At 42.6% G+C, this 14,602-nt stretch overlaps 1 protein-coding gene across 2 annotated transcripts in view; it reads left to right on the top strand.

Annotated features, from left to right (window-relative positions):
- WASHC2C (WASH complex subunit 2C) overlaps positions 1-6,979 on the top strand; it is a 146,968-nt gene extending 139,989 nt beyond the window's left edge. For both annotated transcript variants that reach the window (XM_077454384.1, XM_077454383.1), the window contains one exon: positions 768-6,979. In XM_077454384.1, coding sequence (XP_077310510.1) covers positions 768-907 — 140 coding nt within the window. In that variant the 3' untranslated portion in view covers positions 908-6,979. The remainder of the gene's footprint in view (positions 1-767) is intronic.
- Positions 6,980-14,602: the final 7,623 nt, after the last annotated feature.

The raw sequence follows: 14,602 nt of genomic DNA, 5'->3' as shown, positions 1-14,602 counted from the left end.
GCAGGGAGGGTGATGATATTGGGATCAGAGAGAATCCTGCTCCACACCCAATGTGAGTTAATACAAACTGCTTACCAGCTATAAATGACCACTATGTTATAGGAGGTCAGCAGGACACGGGGAATTAGGTCTCACTTAAACCTTATAGAGTCTCCTCAGTCACACTGCTCCAGCGGAACTCAAAGATAGAAAACAAAAAGAGAGCTTCCATAGTGCAGTATAAACGCCACTGGTTTATTGGTAGAATAAACAATTGCACTTACAAGAATTTCCAGATAAAAACAGCATAGGATAGAATCCAACGTTCAAACGATGGTTTCGGCGTCTCCCTATTCCTTTAGAAGAACAAAAGGTAGGAATCTACACCAACGTTTGTTAAAATCCTTGCAATGTACTTAAATCACCCAGAGGGGAGTTTTTGTTTTTCTCAACAAATGTATATAGGCACTGTCCTAATAGACCTCCCCACAGATTGTCATTTAGGTTGTGTTATTACCACGAGTTATCTGGTGCTGGAGATTCAGTATGAGGGTACAGCGGTCCACTGTCTGCTAGTTGTCAATTCTGAATTCAAATACCGGTAATCTGTGAAGCAGAATCTTACCTATATCTATATTTTTTTTATCTGCTCGGGACCCATTCTTGTAGATCATGATCTTTTGATTTTAGCTGCAAAGCTATATAAAATTGGAGGATCTATAAACAGAAATCCCTACCTTTTTACTGTTGTATAACAAGTTATTCATTCTATATTTCTTCTCATGCAGATGATATATTTTCAACCTCGGCCTCCAGCACGAAGAAAAGCAAACCAAAAGCCAAGTCCACTCCTCCAACATCGGAAACAAAGCAGGACACTAAAGTTTCCTCCATGTTTGATGATCCATTAAATGTTCTTGGTAAATGAAGTAAAGCAACCCTTGCAGAGAGGCTGTTTGCTCAGTCTCATGTTAAGGCTGAACATACAATACATAATAACAGTAGTCACTATTGTACTTACAAGCTGAAGCAGGACAAAGTAACTGTTCTAGCTCTTTTGAAGCACTTATATGTCTGTGCCAAACATTCATGCCTTGTTAAAACTATGACAAGGGTTCCTTAATGATAGGATACTGCAGGACTGGCTGGTACAGAAACCTCTCTTCTTTGAGACATTCCACTACCCATGTACTCTGTACAGGTTACTTTACTTTAGTTGCACTGATACTTTAGCAGAATACATTTTATTCTATGTGTGACCCAGTTGGATTTTATACCTCTGAGCGCAGTTTACTTGTTTCTGATGTACTGTCACAGCACAACAGCATTTTTGTTCTCTTGTTTGTAAATTGCTTTGAAATGACAGCTATAAAAATATGGATTTTTTTTTTTTTTTAAGGATAAAGATGGAAACTGGAAAACATTGACATTTGAAAAGAATTGGTTACATTAGATCATTTATGCTCAAGTTTAATCTGCTTATATTTTGACTACCCCGATACCTTCTTATCTCCCCCCAATGTGCTCTAAAAACCAATACATAAAATCTTTTCCTTATATACCAAATTTTAGACCCAGTGAAGTCATCATTGGGTCTCTGTTTCCCTGAAGACAGATTGTGGCTGTTGGGAAGGACTGGCAGGGTACAGTACATGGCTTCCTGAAAACATCACCACCCCCATTGTGTTCCTCTAAAGCAGGGCTCTCCAATCTTTCTAAACAAGAGGCCAGTTTACTGTCATTCAGACTTGGGGGGGGGGGGGGGGGGTTGCCCGGCGCCCATGTGGTGACTGAAAATGTCCTAGTGTCAGTGGGAGTAGATAATACCACATCTTTAGTGGGAGGAATAGTGCCCCATTGTGGGTGTCAGTGGGAGGAATAGTGCCCCATTGTGGGTGTCAGTGGGAGAAATAGTGCCCCATCGGTGGGGGGGTGGTTGCCCGGCGCCCACGTGGTTACTGAAAATGTCCTAGTGGAAGTAGATAATACCACATTTTTAGTGGGAGGAATAGTGCCCCATTGTGGGTGTCAGTGGGAGAAATGGTGCCCCATCGGTGGCGTCAGTGGGAGGAATGGTGCCCCATCGTTGGGATCACCCGGTGGCACATAGTACCTCATCCTTGCCATTAGCAGAAAAGATAGTACCCCATCCTTGCAGTCAGTGGGAGGAATAGTTCCCCATCGTTGGTGAGAGTGGGTGGTGTTGGTGTCAAGAATTATGCCCCTATTTGTGAGGTCTATGGGAGGAAAGGTGTCCCACCATTGGTGTCTGTGGGAGAAATTGTGCCCCACCGTTGGTTTCAGTGTATGGCATAGTGCCTCGAGGGCTGGATAAAGGCAAAGGGCCCATCTGGCCCCCGGGCTGCAGTTTGGAGATCACTGCTCTAAAGAGACATTAGCCCTGATGCAAGCAGTGGACTTGTTGTTGTGAGGAATTATGCAAATATCTATAGGCATTGATGGATATCAGCATGGAAGGGTTGGAGTTCCTAAACAGGCTGTATACAGCATGTTTGCAGGCTTCTCTAGATAATGCCCATGTGATGCTGAGCCTGCATGATTTAGAGAACTGAAATCCAATAAATAAAAGGGGTGGGTCATGGACAGTCAGGCTGGAGAAGATGATGAGGAAATTAGGCAGGCTGTATCTAAATATATGCAACTATTATGACTACTGTGAAAAGTTCACAGTATGCATAGTAAGCAATTTCAGTACAAAAAAAGGAGCCTGGGCATCTATGCAAGACTGAAGGTAAGGATAGATGTTTGCTTTAAACTAAACCCAGGAGGCTGACATTGCTCACATATCGTTCTGAAAAATGTACTTGCTTAGCTGCCATTCTGATCTGGGGGCTTTGACAGTCAGACGCAATGTTGACTTTAGTATTTTGATTCAATGACCAGCAGTACAGATCAGGAAGTCTGACTTTCTAGTCTGTGGGCTAGTTCTGGGTCTGCAGGTCAAAGGATGGAAGCCAGATGGTGCATAGATGTTAGCATTTGCAGAAAGGAGGTAGCAATGGGAGACTTTGTATGTCCTTCTGTACATGTCCTCTTTAAAGAAGAACCTTGAAATGAAGATTTTTTTTTTTTATAGCATATATTATGACATGGATATAATTTTAATATATAGTGTTTTGTTCGTTTTTATGGTTTCCCATGATTTCAGATTGAGAAATGATCTGCACATGTGTATAACTGATCAGAGGGTGATGTTTAGGCAATATACATGCTTTTTTTTTTTTTTGTGAGCCAAGCTTTTAGCTCATGAATGTGGCGAGGCCCCATTGACTTGAATAGCTGACTTTGACAGGTGGTGTAGTCTGTTGACTGGGGAGGATGTGTTAAATTTGCTACAGTATGCAAATAGGCTCTTCCAACTGATGATTAGCCCTAAAGCCCCGTACACACGGGTAGAATGTCGGAAGACGTTTGAGAGTATAAAACAAATTGTCCGACATTCTTCACATGTATGTCAGTCTGTCTAACAGAAGCCAGCCATGCATGCTGGAAAACCAGCAGGCGATCGACTCCCAGCAGCCAGTGGCAGAGAGTGCTGATCGGAGTGTTCCTGGAGGTTGTCAGAACCCCCCTCAGCTGCCCATGTGAAAGAGACCTCTTAACTGGTGGCTATACTAATTTTACAAATCTAGGTCATGTCTAAAAGTATCTTTTTTTGAATTGTCCGAAACGAACTATTGATTTAAATACAAAGAGAAGAATGTTTTTTTTTTTTTTTTTTTTGAGGAATTCAGTGTTTTAACTCCTACCATGTCAAACCGGTTTTCTGAATGGTAAGAACTCGGCCATATTGATTTCACACACACTGGTTCAAAGCTGAAGTCTGGAAGCTGTAAAAGACATAAACTTAATGCAGCTATGTTTTCAATAATACATCATTAAATGTATTTTGTAAATGCAACCAGTGTACCTGAACCTGACTTGGTTCCAGGCTCTTGCGTTCCTTGGACCTGGGATATAGAAGCAGCACAAGAAGCTAATCGGTAGTGCTGCCATGCACATGTGATAACAAGGAAAATATTGATAGGAGAAACAAAGTAACGGAGAGACAAGCTCATCAATCTGCTGCCTCACTGTTCAGTCATTGGTAGAGGAGAGGCAAGACCTGTAAATGTTGCTAAACTGCAGCAGAGAAAAAATTGTGTCTCCTTCCCTGTCAGACAAGGCTGTTCTATGTGATAGAGCTGTGTAAGTCTGAGGACTGGATAAAAAGGGGTACAAATTTGGCAGGTAAAACGGCTCCCTTTTATATTGCATCTGTGTTTTTAGCTGTTTTCTCTGAGTTCTTTAGCTCTAAAGTGAATTCCCCTCCCAGCAGTACATACTCCTCTTTCTTCCCACACTGCTGTATTAAGTTGATGGGGAAAAAAGCCATTAGTAGGCTTTGAGTTGTATTGGATTTTACACAGGGCTATGGACTCTCTTAACCCTATTTGATGGTGCTGTGCCAATCACAAAGCACTATCACATGAGAGGAGGGGAGCGTTCTGCCTTAACCAGTAGCACTGGTGTTTTGCTCATGGAACAGAGCAGCGTGGGAGTGAAGGAAAGGGAAGTATGAGCTGCAGGAGGGTTGCCATCACCTGCTACTTTTTGCCCTGCATGTACAAAACCTGTATGGCTTTAAGAACACGTTAACATATTTTATAAGAGCGATTGCGTGAAATATTTTTTGTATACATCGGTAATTAGAATACATTATCCCTTCTGCAGCTTAATACAATTTTTAATTGGCAGCTTCATACCGTCCCTATCATTTGTATTGTGCCTGCTATGGCATCACCCATGCCCTGCTTCCCCAATATCTTACATGTTTCATTTTAATGCGAGTTTGCCAAGTTAGAAGCATTAAAGTTGCTATTGTTGACCTGCTTAAGTAGGTGCTTGCTTTACCGCATTTTGCTGAACAAAAACAAGCATGTATGATGTGGTACAAAAGGGAACTATGAAGTGGATAAAGGAGCCGGGTGACAACCATAAATCAGTGGCAGCCTTCACATTTCTATCATGACGGGTTGTTTCAAATATAAGCCTTAAAGGGCAACTCTACTTTTTTTGGGGGGGAGATGGCAAATAAAGAAAAAAAAAAATCATATTGTAATTGAATGTTATTAAAAATTACCTTTCCTTTTCTATCTGTAGTCAATGCAATTTTATATGTTGTAATATGGCTTCCTGGAGTGTGTACTGACTACTCCCCAGGAACATCATTTCCTGCTTGTGTGATTGGCTCACCAATTTTCCCAGAAGTCTGCCTAAGATACAAATCAGGTTTCAGGCATCCCTTGCAACAAAAATGTCATTTTTTGAGAGATACTTTCAATAGGAACACGTCTAAAGGGATGTAGGCCCAGCAGATTTCATCATTAGTGCCCTTCAGCTCCACACCTGACTGATAATTATGAAAACACTCCCATTAGACCCACTCAGAACAGTGGCATAGACACACACGTGGATTTCTTCAGTATAACAAAAGGTAGGCATCTGCAACAAAGTTTGTTACAATCCTTGCAATGTACATCGATCACCTAGGGGGGAATGTTGTTGTTTCCCCCCCCCCTCCCCCCTCCACAAAAGTGCAGTTACACTTTAAAGTATAACTAAAGGCAAAACTTCTTTTATAATTTTGGATAGTGTAGCGGCCGCTTGTCAATTTTTATTGCTGTCTGTGCCTCCGTTAGGGTGCTTCACCCTCTCTATTTGTCCTGTTTACCATTATCACTCAAAGTAAGAGTGCCACATTTTGGGTTGTCCCCAGAAAAGTAATAGAGGGGAAATCTTGCAATGGGACACTAGTTCTGGTGATCTGTGCTACCTAAGGGGTTCCCTTAATTTGCAGAGATTTCTCACCCTTCCTGTTTTTGACTATTGTTGCTCTTGGAGGGTGGAGATCGTGCTGGACTTAGAGGCTAATGGGGGGGGGGGATATGGGACTTTTCAGTTGCATGGACACATAAATACAAAGAAAAATACTTTGTATAAAAATTGGATAGAAAATTGTATTTAAAAAAATGTCGATTAAAAGCATACTGTACAGTCATATAATGCCATTCATCAAGAAAATGCGTGGTGATGCTACTGTGCAATTTCCATAACTTTATTTAGGGTAGCAACAAATGAAATCAAGCATTGAGCTGTTTTGCCGATGGGAGAGAGTAAAGGGAAATCTCCCCAATTGGACACATGGCAAAAAAACTGACTGGTTATATAACCCTCCCTTAGGCTGCATTCAGCATTTTGTTTTCAGGTAGAAAGTTGCACGTTTTTACCGTGATGTTGCACAGGTCAAAAGATCACAATGTAAAAAGCAGAAAAACGCCCGTAATCTCCCCAAAAAGAAGTTCATGTACTTTTTTGAGCTTCAGGCTACAGAACGCTCAGATGTGAACAGGGGCCATTTAAATGAATGGGATTTTTCTTGTTGAGCATGTTTTGGGTGTTTTACGAGCTGGAAACGCTCAGGCGTCAATGCAGCCTTAAACCCCATACACACGATCAGATTTTCTGCTGATTTTTGTATTCAGATTTACCAAAACCATGTAGTGGAAGGGCCTGCCTGATTGCATACAAATTTAAACTCCTAAGGTTTGACCTCATCTTATATGGTTTTGGTAAATCTGGAGGGAAAAAAAAACAGCAGAAAATCTGATAGTGTATATGGGGCTTTACACTTTGCAAAATGAAAAGAAAAAGTTTTGCCCTATAGTTCTACTTCAAAGAAGACTGTTAAGAAGCCTCAACCTCCTTTCCCAAGCTGTACTAGAAAATGCATCAGTCACAATTTTTTCACTTGGAGAATCCTCCACTCAGAACGGCAACATATATTATGTCAAAGTCTTTTATAAACCATATATGTTTTCATCTTTATCCATATTAAAATAAAATCTGCAATCTATACTGTAAATTATGTTAATACAAAGTCATTCTAACTGGGTGGTAAAAAAAAAAAAAATTGAATAAAATGTTCTAGGTTGGTGTAGCATTTGTTATTTTGTAACATCTGCAGCATGTTTTGTACAAAAGAAAAGATTTCATATACTGTATTTATTGGTGTATAGCACTCACTTTTACACCATGAAAATCTGGTGCAAACAGCGTGTGTGTGTTATATGCCAATACAAAAATTTAAGGTTTTTTTTTTCCTGACACTTCCCTCTTAAAATGAATGTGCGTGTTATACGCTGATAAATACGGCTAGTTGGTCTAGAGTGGAAGATGAAAGAACTCGCATACAAATTTGGGCTCATGCACACAGCCAATTAGTACCATACACCACCCAGGACAGAGTATAGGTGTTGTGGAGGGTACAGTGAAATGTTTCCAATCAGCCACGGACAGAAATGAAAGCCTTAGGCACGCTCAGATTTTTTTTGTTAAATTGCCTTTAATATCACTTTAATGCAGGGGTCTCAAACCGGTGGCCCTCCAGCTGTTGCGAAACTACAAGTCCCATGAGGCATTGCAAGGCTGACAGTTACAAGCATAACTTCCCATAGGCAGAGGCATGATGGGACTTGTAGTTTTGCAATAGCTGGAGGGCCGCCAGTTTGAGACCCCTGCTTTAATGCTTGCTTTACCACCATTTAGCATTGACAAAGCATTTCTCAACTGCTGCTCCTGCTTTGCAAAAAAAAAATCCATGTGGCACTCTGATCTCCGGTATGTTCTTAATGCCTGTCAGGTGCCTGCATTGCAGAGTTAATTTTTGATCTCCCCACGACCTTAAGAGGCCAGGCCATGGTCAGAGTGTCTATCGCTTCAGATTCAAGGTCCCCACAGACTGTGGGTCTTTAGGGGTCCTACAGATGCAAAGACCTTTCCACTATACACAAGGGCAGTTAAGATCCTTCTGACCAACAGATGAAATTCCTCCTTACAACCTTTGCGCTGTCCTTGCTGTAACCTTAAGGCTGGGTTCACACTGCTGCGGGGGGAGATCCGGATGTGATTCACACCGCAAATCGCATCCGATCTCCGTAGCGATGCGAGTTCAGCCATACAGATAGTATGGCTGAATTCGCATCGCTCCCGCAGCAAACTCGCACGGGACCCTTTTTTTGGTCCGCAACAGAATCGGATCGCATTGGGGGTTCACACCATGCGATCCGATTCCTGTGCGAGTCGGCAGATCGCACTGCGATATGCGGACGGATCTGGGGGTGTCATTAACATATCATTGACACTCCCAGCCGTCCGCATAGGGCAGTGTGAACTGCCGGCGGGAGGTGTGCTATGCGGGAAAACGCCGCGGATTCGTGGCGTTCCCGCATCGCAGCGGTGTGAACCCGGCCTAAAGGGGAACTAAACTCTTCTATCCTTTATAGCCAAGGAAGCTGCCAATTTAGCCTGTCTGATCTGCTGTGGTGTGCACATGTGATCATTTATGACACCAGCCATTTGCTGGCTTTAAGCCCCCTTCACACAGCTGTTCCAATCAGGTCCACCTGTCTGTTTTCAGGCAGACCCGATCGGAAGGTCCCTAGAGCCCTATAACGAAGCAAACGTAAACAGACCTGTGTCCATTTATCACAAAAAGGAATTTTAAAAAAGTCTCAACAAATATTTGAAATAAGAATGTGGAGAAGTTGCTGGTATAGCAAATTCTAACAAAAAAAAATGTAGTGATAGAATCCTGGCTTAGACTCAAAACTCATTCAATTTGATAATACAAAAGTATATAGTTATTAATTGTGATAAATAACACCTGCCAGATGATAATCCCACTATGCACACATACTAATTCCACAAAATCATATTTTTTCTTAAAGCATAATAAACAAACATTGTTAAAAAGAAAGCTTTTGACAAATTGTATTATTAAAATCAATATGCAGACCAGTACCATAACATCCAAAAAGCCTGTTTCTAGCACAATTAACCACTTGCCGACCGCCGCACGACGATGTACGTCGACAGAATAGCACGGGCAGGCATAAGGGCTTACATGTACGTCCTTGCCTGCCCGCGGGTTGGGGGCCCGATCGGGCCCCCGCCCGGTGCCTGCGGCGGTCGGTATTCGTTCGGGAGCGATCCCGGACGAGGGGACGGCCATTCTGTTGTTGAGGTGCATAAACCGCAGGCCACTCGTATGGAGCAGAGACGTACTAGAGCCGCTCATCCTTCTGGTGAACTGGCAAGCACCAGCGGCCTAGTACACCCTGGACCTACATCCAGCACCGCAGTAACACGTGGTGACGTGGCGAGTCCCATAAGTGCAGTTCAAGCTGGCGAGGTGGCAAGCACAAGTAGTGTCCCGCTGCCACCAAGAAGAAGACAAAGACAGGCCCGTCGTACCCATAGTGCCCTTCCTGCAGAATTCGCCAATCCTATTTGGGTGCCCACCACTTCTGCAGAACCCGTACTTCCCCCATTCACTGGCCAACCTGGCATTAACGTGGAAACAGTTGATTTTACGACACTTGACTTTTACTCACTGTTTTTCACCGAAGATCTCTATAGATCTATTGTGGACCAAACCAATTTGTACGCTGCTCAACACATCGCCACTATTCCCCAGTCTGCCCTTGCCAGACAATGGAAACCAGTTACGGTTTCCGAATTTAAAATCTTTCTGGGCCTCTCCCTCAACATGGGCATAACCAAAAAGAGTGAGTTGCGGTCATATTGGTCCACTGACCCAATTCACCATATGCGCGTGTTCTCTGCTTCCATGTCCAGGGCACGATACGAGATGATTTTGCGGTTCATGCACTTCAGCGACAATGAACTCTGTCGTCCTCGTGGAGACCCTGAATACGATCGGCTCTACAAAATTCGGCCCCTCATAAACCACTTCAACCAACGTTTTGCAGACTTGTTTACTCCCGATCAAGTTGTCTGCGTTGATGAGTCCCTGATTAAGTTTTCTGGTCGCTTGTCATTCAAACAATACGTCCCCAACAAGCGTTCCAGATACGGGGTCAAGATGTATAAGCTCTGTGACAGGGCCACAGGCTATACACGTAGTTTCATGGTTTATGAGGGTAACGATAGTCACGTAGAGCCGGAGAACTGCCCTGACTACATAGGAAGCGCTGGCAAGATAGTGTGGGACATGGTGTCACCCTTATTCGGAAAGGGGTACCACTTGTACGTGGACAATTATTACACAAGCGTGCCACTGTTTAGTCACTTGTTTGATCAGCAGATTGGAGCATGTGGCACCGTGCGACCTAATCGCCGGGGCTTTCCCCAGCGGCTTGTAGAGTCCCGTCTTAGGCTGGGGGAGAGAGCCTGCTTGCGCAGTAATAATTTGCTCGCTATGAAGTGGAGGGATAATAAGAATGTTTTCGTTCTTACCTCCCTTCATGCAGACACGACGGTCCAAATTCCTACGGCGACTGGTATTGTGGAGAAACCCCTCTGTGTCCACAAATATAACCTTAACATGGGAGGGGTGGACCTCAATGACCAGTTGTTGGCGCCGTATCTAGTTGCCCGTAAGTCCAGACGCTGGTACAAAAAAGTGTCTGTTTATTTATTCCAATTGGCTATACTGAATGCTTATGTACTACACAAAGCTTCAGGACGGACTGGATCCTTCCTCAAATTCCAGGAGGATATCGTCAGAGCCCTTCTGTATCCAGGCGGTGCTCCACCTCACCTTCCCCTACCAGATGCAGTAAGCCGGCTGCATGAGAGGCATTATTCTTATGTCCTCCCGAGTACCCCTACCCAACGAGCCCCCCAAAGAAAATGTCGTGTCTGCAGAAAGCGCGGATTTAGGCGTGACACCCGTTCTTATTGTCCACGCTGTCCTGGCAATCCTGGTCTTTGTCAGGGTGAGTGTTTTGAACGCTACCATGAACTAGTTGAGTATTAGCGTAGGGTACAGCATTGCACAGGCTAGGCACACGTTCACAGGGTCTCCCAAGATGCCATCACATTTTGAGAGACCCAAACCGCTGGAACTGTTACAACAGAAGTGTTAAAGTTACATAAAAAAGTGTTAAAAAAAAAGTAAAAAAACCAAAAAAAATATAAAATAAAAAAACCAAAAATAGTTGTCGTTTTATTGTTCTCTCTCTCTCTCTATTCTCTCTCTATTGTTCTGCTCCTTTGTACTGTATTCTATTCTGCAATGTTTTATTGTTAACCATTTTTTGTTTTCAGGTACGCCATTCAGCCGTAGCGTGGATTTATTTATCTTGACAGCAACAGCGTTTACTCCCACGATACGTAAAGCCACGACTCCAGCGCTGTCGGAGGTGATTTCACCACCACAGTTAAAAAAGAGCATATATGCCGAAGCATGGGGGCATAAGGGGTGGAGGAGCGATTTTGCTCCTAATGCCACGTTACATACAGTCAAAATTCCGACGGAGGGCTTGCCCGTGGAAAAGTTTGAATGTATGTACGCGGCATAACTTTTTTGCGGGAGGATGCCCCCATGCTTCGGCATATATATATTTTATGCACAGATTGTGTTAAATGTGTTATTTTTTGCTATTTTTTTGTATTTGCTTTGCAGGTATGGTACGTCTTACTGTTATACTGTAATGTTACTTTGTTTTATTGTTAACCATCATTTGCTTAGCAGGTACGCCATTCAGTTGCAGCGCGGATTTATTTATCTTGACAGCAACAGCGTTTGCTCCCATGATACATAAAGCCGCGACTCCAGCACTGTCGGGGGTGATTTCACCACCACAGTTAAAAAAGAGCATATATGCCGAAGCATGGGGGCATAAGGGGTGGAGGAGCGATCTGCTCCTACCTTTTGCGGGAGGATGCCCCCATGCTTCGGCATATATAAATGGTGCATGTATGCCCACCATTAGAAGTGGGTGGATGAAGGGAGGTATCTAATGGTGGGCATACCCACCGATCAATATTTTTTTTTCGTTCAGCCCACAGGCTGCATGAAAAAAAAATTACAATATATGCCCAACCAGTTCCAGCAACATACTGGTATGTTGCGGGACTTTGAGTGCTTATACCAGAATGATGCCTGCAGGTTTAGGTATCATCTTGGTATCATTCTTTTCAGCCAGCGGTCGGCTTTTATGTAAAAGCAATCCTAGCGGCTAATTAGCCTCTAGACTACTTTTACAAGCAGTGGGAGGGAATGTCCCCCCCCCCGCACCATCTTCCATGGTTTTCTCAGGCTCTCCTGTCCCAACAGGGAACCTGAGAATGCAGCCGGTGGTTCCGCCAGCTGACCATAGAGCTGATCAGAGACCAGAATGGCTCCAATCATCTCTATGGCCTAAGACACCGGAAGCTACGAGCATTTCATGACTTAGATTTTGCGGGATGTAAACAGCGCCATTGGGAAATTGGGAAAGCATTTTATCACACCGATCTTGGTGTGGTCAGATGCTTTGAGGACAGAGGAGAGATCTAGGGTCTGATAGACCCTAATTTTTTCAAAAAAGAGTACCTGTCACTACCTATTGCAATCATAGGGGATATTTACATTCCCTGAGATAACAATAAAAATCATAAAAAAATTAATATAAATGAAAGGAACAGTTTAAAAATAAAATAAAAAAGCAAAAAAAATAATAAAAAAAAAATAAATAAAAAAAAACACCCCTGTCCCCCCCTGCTAAGGCGCAACGTGGAACGCAAGCGTTGGTCTGGTGTCATATGTAAACAGCAATTGCACCATGCATGTGAGGTATCACCACGAAGGTCAGATCGAGGGTACTAATTTTAGCAGTAGACCTCCGTAAATCTAAAGTGGTCACCTGTAAAGGCATTTAAAGGCTTTTAAAAATGTACGTAGTTTGTCGCCGCTGCACGTTTCTGCGCAATTTTAAAGCATGTCATGTTTGGTATCCATGTACTCGGCCTAAGATCATATTATTTATTTCATCAAACATTTGGGCAATATAGTGATTTTTAGTGCATTAAAATAAAAAAAAGTGTGTTTTTTCCCCAAAAAATGCGTTTGAAAAATCGCTGCGCAAATACCGTGTGAAAAAAAAAAATGAAACACCCACCATTTTAATCGGTAGGGCTTTTGCTTTAAAAAAACACTTCATGTTTGGGGGTTCAAAGTAATTTTCTTGCAAAAAAAAATATTTTTTCATGTAAACAAAAAGTGTCAGAAAGGGCTTTTTCTTCAAGTGGTTAGAAGAGTGGGTGATGTGTGACATAAGCTTCTAAATGTTGTGCATAAAATGCCAGGACAGTTCAAAACCTCCCCAAATGACCCCATTTTAGAAAGTAGACACCCCAAGCTATTTGCTGAGAGGCATGTCGAGTCCATGGAATATTTTATATTTTGACAAAAGTTGTGGAAAAAATACATTATTATTTTTTTATTTTTATTTTTTTGCACAAAGTTGTCATTAAATGATATATTGCTCAAACATGCCATGGTTATATGTAAAATTACACCCCAAAATACATTCTGTTGCTTCTCCTGAGTACGGGGATACCACAAGTGTGAGACCTTTTGGGAGCCTAGCCGCGTACGGTACCCCAAAATCCAAGCACCACCTTCAGGATTTCTAAGGGTGTAAATTTTTGATTTCATTCCTCACTGCCTATCACAGTTTCGGAGGCCATGGAATGCCCAGATAGCACAAAATCCCCCCAAGTGACCCCATTTTGGAAAGGAGACACCCCAAGCTATTTGCCGAGAGGTATGGTTAGTATTTTGCAGACCTTCATTTTTGTCACAAAGCTTTGAAAATTAAAAAAAAGAAAAAAAATATACATTATTTTTTTTTTTCTTCATTTTCAAAAACAAATGAGAGCTGCAAAATACTCACCATGCCTCTCGGCAAATAGCTTGGGGTGTCTACTTTCCAAAATGGGGTCATTTTGGGGGGTTTTGTGCTATTTTGGCATTTTATGGCCTTCAAAACTGTAATAGGTAGTGAGGCGTGAAATCAAAAATTTACGCCCTTAGAAAGCCTGAAGGCGGTTCTTGGCTTTCGGGGCCCCGTACGCAGCTAGGCTCCCAAAAAATCCCACACATGTGGTATCCCCGTACTCAGGAGAAGCAGCAGAATTTATTTTGGGGTGTCATTTCACATATGCCCATGGCATGTGTGAGCAATATATCATTTAGTGACAACTTTGTGAAAAATTTATAAAGTTTGTAATTTTCCCGCAACTTGTGGCAAAATATAAAATATTTCATGGACTCAACATGCCTCTCAGCAAATAGCTTGGGGTGTCTACTTTCTAAAATGGGGTCATTTGTGGGGGTTTTGTGCCATCTTGGCATTTTATGGCCTTCAAAACTGTGATAGGTAGTGAGGAGTAAAATGACATATGTATGCCCTTAGAAATCCTGAAGGCGGTGCTTGGCTTTCGGGGCCCCGTACGCGGCTAGGCTTCCAAAAAGTCGACCACATGTGGTATCTCTGTACTCAGGAGAAGCAGCAGAATGTATTTTGGGGTACAATTCCACATATAACCATGGCATGTGTGAGCAATATATCATTTAGTGACAACTTTGTGTAAAAAAAAAAAAAAAAATAAAATTTTTTTTTGTCATTATTCAATCGCTTGCGGCAAAAAAATAAAATATTCAATGGGCTCAACATGCCTCTTATCAATTTCCTTAGGGTGTCTACTTTCCAAAATGGGGTCATTTGGGGGGGGGGGGTTTGTACTGCCCTGCCATTTTAGCACCTCAAGA

This window comes from Lithobates pipiens, unplaced genomic scaffold (genome assembly GCF_037356315.1).
Source record: "Lithobates pipiens isolate NorthernLeopardFrog02 unplaced genomic scaffold, aLitPip1_a1.2 Scaffold_25, whole genome shotgun sequence".
NCBI classification, from domain to species: Eukaryota; Metazoa; Chordata; class Amphibia; order Anura; family Ranidae; genus Lithobates; species Lithobates pipiens.
The sequence above is the reverse complement of the archived record's forward strand: the minus strand, read 5'-3'. Positions and strand labels throughout refer to the sequence as shown.